A 12,500-nucleotide genomic window follows, 5' to 3' on the forward strand; every position below is an offset into this window, starting at 1 on the left:
AGAAAAGATCTTTCAAAATCAGTTAAGGCAAGGGCTGAGATCAATTGTAGGGGTGATCAAGGTTCAGTTCAGTTAGATTTGCTAAGTCATGCTTCGCCCGGGCCTTTTCTCTGGAGTGGCCCGGCCTGTGTCACCTATTTCTAGGTAACTCATGTGTTTTCTTTGAACTGTATGCTTATCGTGGTGGCTGAATTGCGAGCAAGCGATCCAGCCCGGCGGCTGTGGTGGGTAATCCCTGTCTTAGAAATTGTGTTCACAATTCTGCAAGAAATTTAACAGGGTGGCGTTGGTGATCAAGGTTTATAAAAGTACTTCTGTAGACCTTGAGGGTGATCCCCTTCATTGAGCCTACCCCCTTCTCCTAAGCCCCCAACCCACCCCCCGAAAATAACGAGGAAGGGATTGGGGGGCCCCGAGTTGTTGTTGCATCGTTTAAAATAAGTGATTTGTCCACGCCTGCTCTCTGCCGGGCCACTCCAGAGAAAAGGCCCAGGCGAAGCATGACAACTGCAAATCTAACTGAACTGAACTGAACGCCTGCTCTCATTTTCTCTTCTTCTTTGATTAAACTCAAATTTATTCTCGTCCGATATTGAAGTATGCATGCATACTTCAAAGTATATTTCACAAAGTTTAATAATAATCATGCAAGTAGTAGGAAAACCCAAAAATTATTATTGAACAGGAATATACCCTATTTTTTCTTTTAAAAACCGTCTACCAAGTTAATGTGTATCGGCTTTCTTTGTGAACATCTATGTAATTTTGGACAATTCGTAAGTATGAACATCTCTGTTCATCCACAAAGTAGATGTCTTCTGTGTTTTTTAATCGTGTTTGTAATTACTGAATACTCATATATGTCTGAAAAAGTTTGTAATGACAAATCAAAATTTTAAAACTTTCCATGGACTCTTTCAAGTAGTTCCATTCCTTTCTACTCTGTGCTATTTGACTTGCCTTTTCGTATAGAGGACAAGGTTGGAAAAACTTTTGCGGCTTATTTTTACAGATTACTTTGTTAGAATCCAGTAGGACATTACATCTGATTGTTAGTGTCCGCTTTGTCTCGTGCCCATCATTTTTTTCCCCTTTAATACACTTACTTCCATTGTCAGTACCTCTAGGCAAAGTTGTAAACAGGTTTCGACAGTAAACTTTTCCCTAAAAACATATTGGATCTAGACTACAACGGCAGTCTACGTATCTACACCAAAAGTATCAATGACCATAGCAATTTGGAGGTCCGAGTTTCGCAAACTTTCACTAACTATTCGTTCAATATATATATTTCCTAAATACTAATTATACCGAGATCTAAAAACAAGACTTAAAAGGACTATAAGTTGTATGCCAGTTTTACCAAAGTCGATCTCCACATTTAAAGTTTGCGGCATCTACGGATTACTTCTGACAAAAAATTTCTCTGGCTAATAAAAGTTCTTTTTTAAGATGTACGCCTTTATACAGTTCCAATAGGTTGTCTTTTTACATAGCAGTTCTCATGACTAATAAATATACTAAAAGCATGCACATTAAGGACTGCAGCAATTGAGATTCCCGAATAGGATTTTGTACACAATACTTAAAGAGCCTAAACGTTAAACAAAATTATATAGCTCAATAGACAAGACATTATGAGCAGAAACGGTCTACCTTGTACTTCTTCGAAAGCAAGTTTTCTTCTAGTGTAATGCAACGATCTGTGGACCGAACTAGCAAACTACCCGTAATTAAGTTAAACGTAGACAGATTTACCTTAAACCTTACCCAAGTTCCGTTTTCATAGAACTAGGAATGCAAGAAAACCGTCTTTGTGGCTCTTGCTTATGAAACCAGAAATAATGAACAGCACGAGGCAACAATTAGCAGTAACAGACATTTCCCACAAACCAATGGCCAAAAACCCATAATTTTTTGCCAAGACACCAGTCTTATCCAACAGAGCTGGCTCATCTGTACATACATATTTCCATATTGGAAAGCAAGGTCTGTCTTTGGTAATATATTGATCCTTGCTCTAAAGTTATTCTCATCTCCTTATTGTCATTTTTGTTCCCGTCTTTATCCTTGCCCTATATCTTCTGTATCCCTGTGCATGTTTAAAATTACCACCACATGTTGTCGGTGAAATCAAATTCCTTGTTCTGTTTTAATTTATTTTAAGGAGGAATTATTAAGACAAAATTAAGCTGCAAACCAAAATTTGCAACTTGCTGCAGTTGCCAACCATTGAGGATAAAAATCTTGGATAATGTACAGACGCTCATTATGTAATATACAACGCTCATTTACACTACTGGAATCTATGACTTGGCGTTTTGTGGACACTTCCCTGTGTCACTCAAGGTGGCTCCTTCCACCTTCGGCCACACAGTCTGTTCCTGCGGAGAGCCCAGTGTCCCATCGACTCCCATTTCCAGTGCAAGGTGTCACGTGGTGATGCCCAAAGACCTTGAATCAACAGCCGCCCAGCCACTTTAGGCCTCCAGTTCCACGGCCAGGCCAACCTTGTGGCCTCCCTGGTTGAAGTTCTTTCCGTCGATGAGCGTGGACAGGGTGAGGGTGATGCCGTCACGGACCTTCTGCTGGTAACCCAAGCCAACCTGCGAAGAGTTGTTCACCTTGGCTCGGAGAGCAGCATCCTTGTCCAGGGCGTACTTGCAGCCAATGGCAAAGCGGGTGGTGTTGGAGCCAGCGGCCCATGACAGGTCCACAGCGCCCTCCAGCTCAGAGCTGATTTTGTGGAAGAGGGAGCCACCGAACTCAGCACCATCGTTGGCGTATGTGTGGAGGATGAAGTCGGGGTTGGTGAAGCCCACAGCGAAGTTGTTCTTGGTGAGCTTCGACTTGGCTGTGTCGAAGGACATCTGGTAGCCAACCAGCCAGTTCTTGTAGCTGGCAACTGCAGCACCATTGACGACGGGACCACCCAAGTCCAGGGTGGAGTCCAGGTTGACGGAGAGGGCGTCAGTCTTGTAAGTGGACTTGAGCACTCCAGACTTCTTGCCAGTCTGGGGAGCGAAGGTGGTGTTCAGGACCAGCTTGAGGCCCTTTGCAACCTTATCCTCAATGGCAACCTCTGTGTTGAGGGTGTTGTCTGTGTTCCACTTCTCAGTGAAGGTCAGGCCTGCAAAAGTAATAAGGTTCATCAATTTCATATATACATTTTCATTAATAATCCTTCCTTCACCTATACCATTAAATGTAATTAGCACAATATATTAAATAATACTACAAATTCTACTCCAAAAACAGTTAGCTTTGACACTTTCATACTTTTTGAAGGCCTTTGATAAATCATATTTATATTCCATTGTATACAGTCTGTTTACAATAAAGATTACTATCACCTATATAATTAAGCAAATTTGCTACTTTATCTTAACCAAACCAAATGATTTTGATAGGAAACAATTTCTAATTAATTAATTTCAAAAAATCTAAAATAAGACATTGCAAGTCATAAAACTATAAATATCACAAATCTACTATGCAGCTTTTCAACAAGAGGGCCTTCTTTATCACTTACCATGCTCCTTCACCTTGTACTTGGTCTCAAGGTTTCCAGCGACCTTGCCCGACTCCAGGGCATTTGTGCCACCAGCGTTGATCTCGACACCAGTGGAGGTTTTGCTCTTGCACTCCAACTTGAGCACGCCGAAGTGGTATCCCTTGCCGAACACATCCTTGGCGGACTTGCCGAGATCACCATACACTGGGGGAGCCATTGCTTATCTGAAAAGAGTGGTACTTTAGTCATTGTATTTTTTGCAAGCTTCTGGAAAAAAAACTTTCACCATGATGCTGTATTATAAATGGGTACTCAAACAATACAAAGTTCTATCAAATCAACATTACAATTATCAATGATCACTTATAAAACCCTATAGGTAACGTATCATGCACTACCACTCATAATATTAAAAACAAAATGTTCTACAACAATTTTGAACATCCAGACATGTTGAAATGATTGGCTACCATTCTGTATGCTCTAGACAAATATTTCCGCTTCTACCTATACTGTACTTATAGAATACTGTATACAAGTCAAAACTAAGGGGGGGGAAAATTAACAAACAAGCAAAGGCTATGATTTTACCTTTACATAAGACATGTAATGCATTCTCCCCCTCAAACAGGTTTTACAAGTATTAGCAACTTGTGCTGTATTTCATTCTATTGTTTGGGTTCAGCACTGCCTTTTTGTAACAAAAATCAATGGATCAAGAGTAAGCAACCTAACTATGATATATTAAATAGAGCAAATACTAATGTCTGCAAAACCCTGCTTACAATTACTTAGACAACTATGTTTATATCTAACACTAATTAGTATGTCATAATCCTTTACCATGGTTGCATTTACAGTGAAACAAATGGACATCATAACCTTGATTAACCCACCACAATTTCTTACTCCCAAACAAGACAAGAGTACTGCATTTCTACATTAATCTGAATAATCACATTCTGTACAGTCAACAATCCATATTCATTTCTGTAGCTACAGATTGCATAAGTACAGATTTAAATGAGTAGAGTAAAATAGTCGTCTTTAATTCCCCCCCACCCCTCCCCCTCAAAATTTTTCAAAACTTTTGAGGATGTATTCATAGGATCTTAAAACTAGAACCTAATGATTGAAGAATGAGTAGTAAAATGCTGGTAATGTAAATTAAGTGGTTTCAAGATCAGAGATAATTAACACTTGATTCGTGAAGTATGGACCAAGGAAATTTCTCATAAATTTTCCCAATAAGAATTAAATCTCCTAAAAGCAATCGAACTAAATTCCTTTTGTTAAAGATTTTCTCATGAATGAATAGACTTTAAGGTCAATAACCTTTACACTTTACACTGACCTTTAAGACTTGTGTAATAGCACACTTAGTCTTTTCATTACAACTCAAACTTTCTCCATTTTCCCTATACAAGCATCTGAGAATGTCATTCAATTTAACCTAATTCTATATTTACCTACATTTGATCTTTTTGTTGAAAAAAAGTATTCCTCTGGACATTAACACTTAAAACCTTGAATGGCTTAAACCAATGAAAAAACAGCAGTATTATTTGATTGCCTCAGTAGCTATATGACAATGAAACAATACTGTTCAGAAATATTACCAAAAGACTTGTATATGCAAAAATTACTTGTATATGAACAAATTTCACCTTGATCTATACCTACAGAAGAAAAAAAAAAAAATTCTCTGGTTGAAAATTGTTTTTGTAATAAAATGCCACTTATACACAATGATACAGCTTCAGCAACATGTAATAAGCAGATAATCCTTTTATACTCTTGTTCTATTTTCTCCTACTGATGCACTTCCTTGCAACTCGAACTGACACAACTGCACGAGACTAAATGCAAGACATTTTTTGTCATTCAGCTTTGCTTTCTATTAATCCAGACAAATCTGTATCATGGAGAAATGGACAAAGATATACTATAATACATTTCCACATCTAGGCCAGGAGGAAGCAAGTATTTCTAAAAGAAAATATCCTGTATTACACAATCACAGAGGGATCCAAAATCATTTAAAACTTAATACTTTGTATCAATTGCATTTTTCTTGTTGTAGCCTAGACTGACAAAGGATGAAAAAAAACTATAATAAAGCAAAATGATACTAAAAATGTAAAGACAGGTCTTGTTAAAAAAAGGATTCTAGGAAATATATTTAACGAGCTGCAATTTTATTGGCAAATTTATTGCAGATGTAGTAATAAATGACTAATATACATTAACGGTATTTGTTACGGACAACGACGCACCATCCAGTGTCCCAAAACGAGCCTAAAATCCCAAACCTAACCTTTCCTAGCTTCTACTTATTCCCCCTTTATTAGCACTTCACATTAACTTATGGGAAACAGTCATTAAAAACTGTTGCTGTGTTAGATTGTAGTGGACTTGGTGTCTGAATGGTGATATGCAGTGGATATTTTCAGCATTTTGTAACACATATGGTGATGCAGCAGATGTACCTATGAGATGGCAGTGTCCATCTCTATCTCTGTGTTACTCACAGTAACAATGACTAAAATATCAAATGTCATATGACAAGTTCACCATGATTACAATTTTTAAGAACAAATGAGCCCTCCACATTTTACCTTTAAGAATACTATATACATTATGCAAGCCTGATTTAAAGTTAAACTAAATATCAATCTTAGCCTGTACAATCTAGGTAGCAAATCCTTCACTCTATGCCTGCTAGGACTCAATTTCCATGACCTCATCACCTTTTGCACTCCATCAAAAGCCATATATTTACCCAAGTTTAACCTTTGAAGTGTAACCTCCCTAACTATATCATACAAGGTTCTTTATTGTCAAAATGTGTGGAGTTATTGCCTTTTGTAAAGGCACCGCAAGTACAAAGGCCTGGGTGTTGCTAGTATAATTATACAGGTTAGTTTTTCCATAATCTTGGGTGAATCTTGAAATCAAGACTTGCAGAAATGAAAAACTTGTAATTTTAAAAGGAAGGTAAAAATACTTAGAAAAATATGTAATCTAACTCTTTGGGATCTTGTTATCAAATAATAAACAAGCCAAGCTCTTCCAGATTGTAAATGGAGGTGATGTGCTGTTTTCTGTTGAAGCAAGAAGAGCCAAGGCCATGCCAATGCCTCACAAAATGCCTTCTAAAATGTTATAATTAAGAAGCCTCAGATAAAATTAGTTCCATATGCCCAAGGAATCAAGGATTAAGAAAATTCTAAGGCATTTTTCCCTCCACAAGATTATAAATCAAAATGAAGAAACAAGCTGAACTAACAGGGCCCTTTACACATTTGGTGCTTATGCTAAGGTCAACAAACTTCCCTCACAGGTGGCAGGAAGCATGTTGAACTGTTTTCTTAATTTTCAAACACTAAACGTGTTTACAAATTAAGACAATAAATGCCAGGATGACAAAAATGCATTGCCTGTCAATTATGATTTTGATTTAATTTACTTACACAAATGGCTCTACAAATGCTTAGCCACCAATTAGTCAATTACTCTTCCTATCTTGCCTGTTTACCCTTTTCCCTGGTTTACAGAAAGATTCTATTTTCATTTACTATTAGTTTTGCATATAACATTATAATAATCGAAGTGTCAATACCAATATTAATGTCAATAATACTGATATTACCAGCATTAGATAAATTATTTTTTCAGAGAAACAAAGTTGCAGTCTTTGGTGCAAAAAAATAATCTGCAGAAACATAGTTCAAAATTGGGAGCACCCCCCTATCGTCCATTGCATAACAAGAAAATGTTTCCAGGGGTGTTAGGTAGAGCCTCCTTAATCAACCCTGCCCTCAAGGAGTCCCCGAACAGCATGCTCAATCACGGTAACTTAAGAGACTTGGGAACTGTCTTTGAAGAGTGTTTGTACTAAAGACTTAACAGGAAATTGAATATTATCATTCTATTTTGCAGAATTACCAATATGAAAGTGAAAAATGGACAGCATCCACATAATGCACCCATATTAAATATACTAACATCTTATTGAGACCATTTAAAGTCCCTCAATGTTTAGAGGAAAAGAAGTTTGATTGATCTTTGCGATATGGCTGCATTGAGATTAGGCAAATTGAAGATGATATTCTTGAAGAGGACTAACAGCTGCAGTCATTTGTACAAGAAATAAAGACAAGAACAGTAACACCATAAATAAAAGATGAAGACCACAGAAAGTGCCACCCACTGCCTAAGTCCATTCCGTTTCAGTTCTATCTACCTGTGCATATGAGGTGAAGCATGGGGTGTTGGGGGGGGTAGGTGTGTGCGTTTACAATGCAGTATTTGTTACCGAGAGCTATACACCTTCGGAGGTATTTGTGACACTTTAAACAGGGTGCTGAACTGGCATCTCACACCTGTTAACCAATCACACAGAAGCTCGATGTGATTGGCTGACTGGTGCGAGATGCTGAACCAGCAATCCATACAAGATCTCAAAAGAGTTGTTATCTGCTAAGTTCTCAAAACCAGGGTATCATGCAAACCCAAAAACCCAACCTTTCCTACCTTCTCAGTACACATTACGAGAAGAGATAAGGTGCAAATTTTTTTTTGTCATTTCACGGTAAAGGTGAGGCCGATGCAGCTGCACCTTCTATCACTGTGCATTGCTCTTAGTAAAATTAACCTACTAAATAATTTTGTTTGCCACTTGTCTTACTACTTCATTTCTTAATATGCGTTTCTCAAAATTATATTTGGCTAATTATCTGTGTCTGCTGTTACACATTTATGCTTTTAAAGTCTTGGTAGAGGTTGGTTGAAGACCGCGACGCGCGTAGATAGAGGAAAATGGACACCGCCATCTTATAGAGCGGGAAAAATAGAAGGGGATAGCGTATAGTTTAAGATGCACCGGCCTTATAGTCACTGCTAAATGACGAAAATATAATGCGCGGCCGCCTTTCAAATTCAAAGTTGATGAGCTTGTTTACCTTGCTAGGAAAAACACGACACTGACACACGAACGCATTTTTGCGTTCGCGAACTAGTCTGTGTATCATTACGCGCTTCTCAAAACAATATTTGGCTAATTATCTGTGTCTGCTGGTACGCATTTATACCTTTAAAGTCTTTTAGTAATGTTATTATACTTCAATTGCATATTTTTATATTTATCTGTACCCTCATATCGAATCCTGTGCATCGAGTGTTTCACACTTTCTTGCGCCAGCCACAGGTTGACAGCTCACCAACCCGCTCATTTCGAGATTGAAAGCCGGTGAGAAATGTTGCGTTTCCAGTGTTGTGTTGATTCTGGGTTCTTTTTTAAGACCTTTACAGTGGCATCGAAGAATAATTCTACTTCAGTAACCATCCCAGTTTTATATCTGAGCCCATCAAGAGCTCCAAAGGACGAAAAAGGTGATTAAAATCGAAGCAATCCCAACATTACAAAGAAACGAAAGTTTCACGTTTCCGGATATAAAGGTATTTGGTTTATTATTTTACGGTGTGAATGCAGCTCTGTCTTGCTGTACATACCGTGGTGGAGAGAATGTGTCCTGGGGGGTGTTGGGGGGCTGGCCCCCCATCAACCCTCCCCTCGGGCAGTGCTCGAAGGGCACGCCTAGTCACGGCAATTTATATTGATATATTAGGTTGGTTGGTTTATTGGTCAATACGTTTTTGGGGGTTGGAACGTGTGAATTCCCGTAGATTTTTTTGCCGAAATGTGGGTTGGGTTCCCGTAGAGTTTTTGATTTATTTCGCGTCAGTCCGTAAACTTTCAAAGATGGCGGTTACATCCGTAGAGTTTCATTGGCCGATTTTGTGCTAGTTTTACGCATTTTTGATCGTTATTCTTCTTATTTAGGCTTGTTTTACCCCATAATTTCCCTGATATACTTTATGCCCTCCCCTGCTAACGGAACTATCAAATCAAGATCGTCGATGGAGAAATGGTACTCGATCTCCTGAACGATTCATTCGCAAAAGAAACAACGCCGAAAATCTTATGAAATCATAGGATTTCATGCAGTAAAACATTTTTTTCGACTTAGTCTCTGCGAGGGTGCGTCGCGGTCTTCAACAATTACCAAAGTCTTTTATTGAAATTATCATACTTCATTTGCATACTTTAATATTTATCTATACCCTCATATAGAATGGTGTGCATCAAGCGTTTCACATTTTCTTGCTCCTGCTGCCAGAATTTGACCCTTCACGCGCTCATTTCAAGGTAAAGTGCTAGTGAGAAAAGTTGCGTTTCCAGTGTTGTGTTGATTCTGGAATATTTTAAAGACTTTTACAGTGGATTGTAGATTAATTAGACTTTAGTAACCATCCCAGTTTTATATCTGGGCCCATCAAGGGCTCCAAATGATGAAAAATGTGATTACAATCAAAGCAATCCCGACGGTACAAAGAAGCAACGAAAGTTTGAAGTTTCCCGATATAAAGGTATTTGGTTTACCATTTTACAGTGTGAATGCAGCTCTATCTTACCATATATACCAAGGTAGAGAGAATGTGTCCCGGGGGATGTTGTGGGGCACAGTCCCCCTATCAACCCTCCCCTTGGACAGTGCCCAAAGGACATGCCTAGTCAAGGCAATTTCTATTGATATATTAAGTTGGTTTATTGGTCAATACGTTTTTTGGGGGGTTTGGAACACATGAATTCCTGTAGAGTTTTGCTGAAAAGTGGGTTGGGTTCCTAGAGTTTTTTATTTCTAGCGCTTCAGCCCATAGAATTTCAAAGGTGACGGTTACATCTGTAAAGATTCATTTGCTGATTTTAAGCATTTTTTGTGCTAGCTTTACGCATTTTTTATTTTTAATTCTTCTTATTTAAGTCTGTTTTACTCCATAATTTTCCTGATATACTTCATGCCCTCCCCCACTAAAGGGGACTATCAAATTGAGATTGTTGATGGAGAAATGGTATTTGATCTCCTGAACGACTCATTCACTGAAGAAAATCAATGAAATCATTGAATTTCCTACAGAAAAACATCAATTATTTTTTACTTTGTCTCTGTGAAGGTGCATCGCTCTCTGTAACAATTACCAAAGTTACTAATATATACATGTCTGCTGCTACCCATCTCTGCATTTCAGCGCTTTCACAAAGACCACCAAGCCTCTACAATGTATATTTCAAGTATGAATGAGCAATGCTTTTTCATGCAATGCCTCCAGAGGCAGGCTATGACTGAATCTGCCACGAGAATAAGTCCTAAAATCAATGCGACCTCTCCCTTCAGTGCTCCAGTATGGACTATGAACAAACACCATCATATACATTCAGCACAATAGATCCTGATATGGTTTCTTGTTAAACAGTAAATCACTAGAGTATCCTACAAGCTATAACATGGCAGAAGATACAAAGATGCATTTTCCTTCAACCTATGTGCCAACAGAACAGACCACTACCAGCACTGAGCCACTGCAAGCTAATCAGTTTCAGCTCAATTTCTAAAGCCAACAGGACATTTTTAGTGTTCTTTAGGAGGCTTACATACACTCAAAACATCCTGACATGGAAGGTCTACAATCTCAAGTCAAACGAGAGGGACCCATTCTCATGCATTTGCTGTGGCTTTCATGCTCAAGCATTGTTTTAGCAAGATATACATGCTGGAAGCTTGTTGACTTTTGCCAAAGAGTTGTCAGGTTGGACTTGGAAGGAAGACTTTAAATCAATGAGAAGTATAAAGTGAATCTGGAAAGAAAAATACCTATACAAATAGTATCAAAATCCTGTTTCCAAAGCCTGCTGGTTAATTTGTAACAAACTACAAGAATTACCATCTTCTGGGTACTAGTAAAGCTACTCAGACCTTTTGCTGGAATTATTATTCTGTAACATGTATGGTTGTGTAAGTGACCAAGGATGTGTTGTAATGTGCTATGTATGCCTTTTAAGGCTGTGAGCAAATACTATGAATTCATGTTGTGATACCTTAGCTTGTGGCAGACTGCTACACTTTCCTTTCATAATTTATTATTTTAAAATCAGAATGATTATGCAATAGAACACTTTTAGGCTATTCAATGAACTTATGGGCATCATACTGTTCAAGCTTATCCCCCCAAAAGAATAATTAGTTAAACTTTTAGACTTCTACAAGAAACACTTTACTTATCTCACTATGCACCGTCACAATAACGGGTGCCGCCCATTGCATAACAAAAGCCTTCCTAAACCTCATCGTATGGTTACCTCTGAATATATTTGAATGCTTATTGGTTTCTGTAATATTTTCTGTCAACCACCTGTGTTTGCGAGCCAGGACTAGGCACTGACAATGCTGCTTACGTAACACGAACTGCTAAATGAGGCAAAGCTATGAAAAGCTAATTCAATCTAGTAAGCGCTATCCTTCCACAACCCGCCTCCCAACGCCGGCTTCAGGAGGCCGTCGGAATGACAGGAAACACACACGACGGCAAATTCGAGAGAAGCATGAGCAACCGGCTTTACGTGCGTCGTCTGCTAGCAATGCAGCCCTACCCCGTCCGTTCAACACTGGCGTCGCTCATTTTCTCAGATAAAACCCTACTCTCGCACCCAAAACGCCTTGCTAATATCACCGAAGAGGTTCTAAGACACTGGCGGATGGCACACTAATTGGAAATAAACGATTTAAAAGGTTCAACACCAAGATATTTACCTGTTACTGTTCGTGGTGTTCACACAACTGCGTCGATCAGCTGGGAGAGAGAGAGCACCCTTGCTCATTGCGGAATCGACATCACGGAGGAGGCGTGTCTTCTTTTAAAAACCCATCATATAAAGTGCAAATCCCGTACTACTTGGCATGATTCTATTATTTTCAAAATTACATTTTATGAAGTTTTTATTGTTACAATTAATATTTTTAAAAGCGACTATCAAATAAAAATTCCTCCACATTTAGTTTCTTCATGGTCTCGCCGACAGAGGGGGCCACAGGAGCTTCGACACGGACTCCCATTACACACTGTACGCTCGCCGAGAAACTTGCAA

General features: G+C 38.6%; 1 protein-coding gene across 2 annotated transcripts; it reads right to left on the bottom strand.

Moving 5' to 3' along the window:
• Positions 1-2,145: 2,145 nt before the first annotated feature.
• LOC113806677 (voltage-dependent anion-selective channel) lies at positions 2,146-12,425 on the bottom strand. Of its 2 annotated transcripts, none has more exons than XM_027357841.2 (3): positions 12,166-12,425; positions 3,533-3,738; positions 2,146-3,130 (listed from the first exon to the last, which is right to left on the bottom strand). In XM_027357841.2, exons 2-3 carry the CDS (start codon positions 3,729-3,731, stop codon positions 2,481-2,483), a joined length of 849 nt encoding a protein of 282 aa, XP_027213642.2. In that variant the 5' UTR covers positions 3,732-3,738; positions 12,166-12,425; the 3' UTR covers positions 2,146-2,480. The 2 variants fall into 2 exon arrangements, with proteins under 2 accessions (XP_027213642.2, XP_069990328.1); XM_070134227.1 differs by lacking the exon at positions 12,166-12,425 and adding an exon at positions 11,715-11,907.
• Positions 12,426-12,500: the final 75 nt, after the last annotated feature.

Source organism: Penaeus vannamei, chromosome 19 (assembly GCF_042767895.1).
Source record: "Penaeus vannamei isolate JL-2024 chromosome 19, ASM4276789v1, whole genome shotgun sequence".
Taxonomy (NCBI): Eukaryota; Metazoa; Arthropoda; class Malacostraca; order Decapoda; family Penaeidae; genus Penaeus; species Penaeus vannamei.

Excerpts from the sequence above, each read along its gene's own strand:
- LOC113806677 (XM_027357841.2), bottom strand. The coding sequence starts at position 3,731 with ATGGCTCCCCCAGTGTATGGTGATCTCGGCAAGTCCGCCAAGGATGTG. Across the intron at positions 3,131-3,532 it reads GTACAAGGTGAAGGAGCATG|GCCTGACCTTCACTGAGAAG; the intron begins GTAAGTGATAAA and ends TTACTTTTGCAG.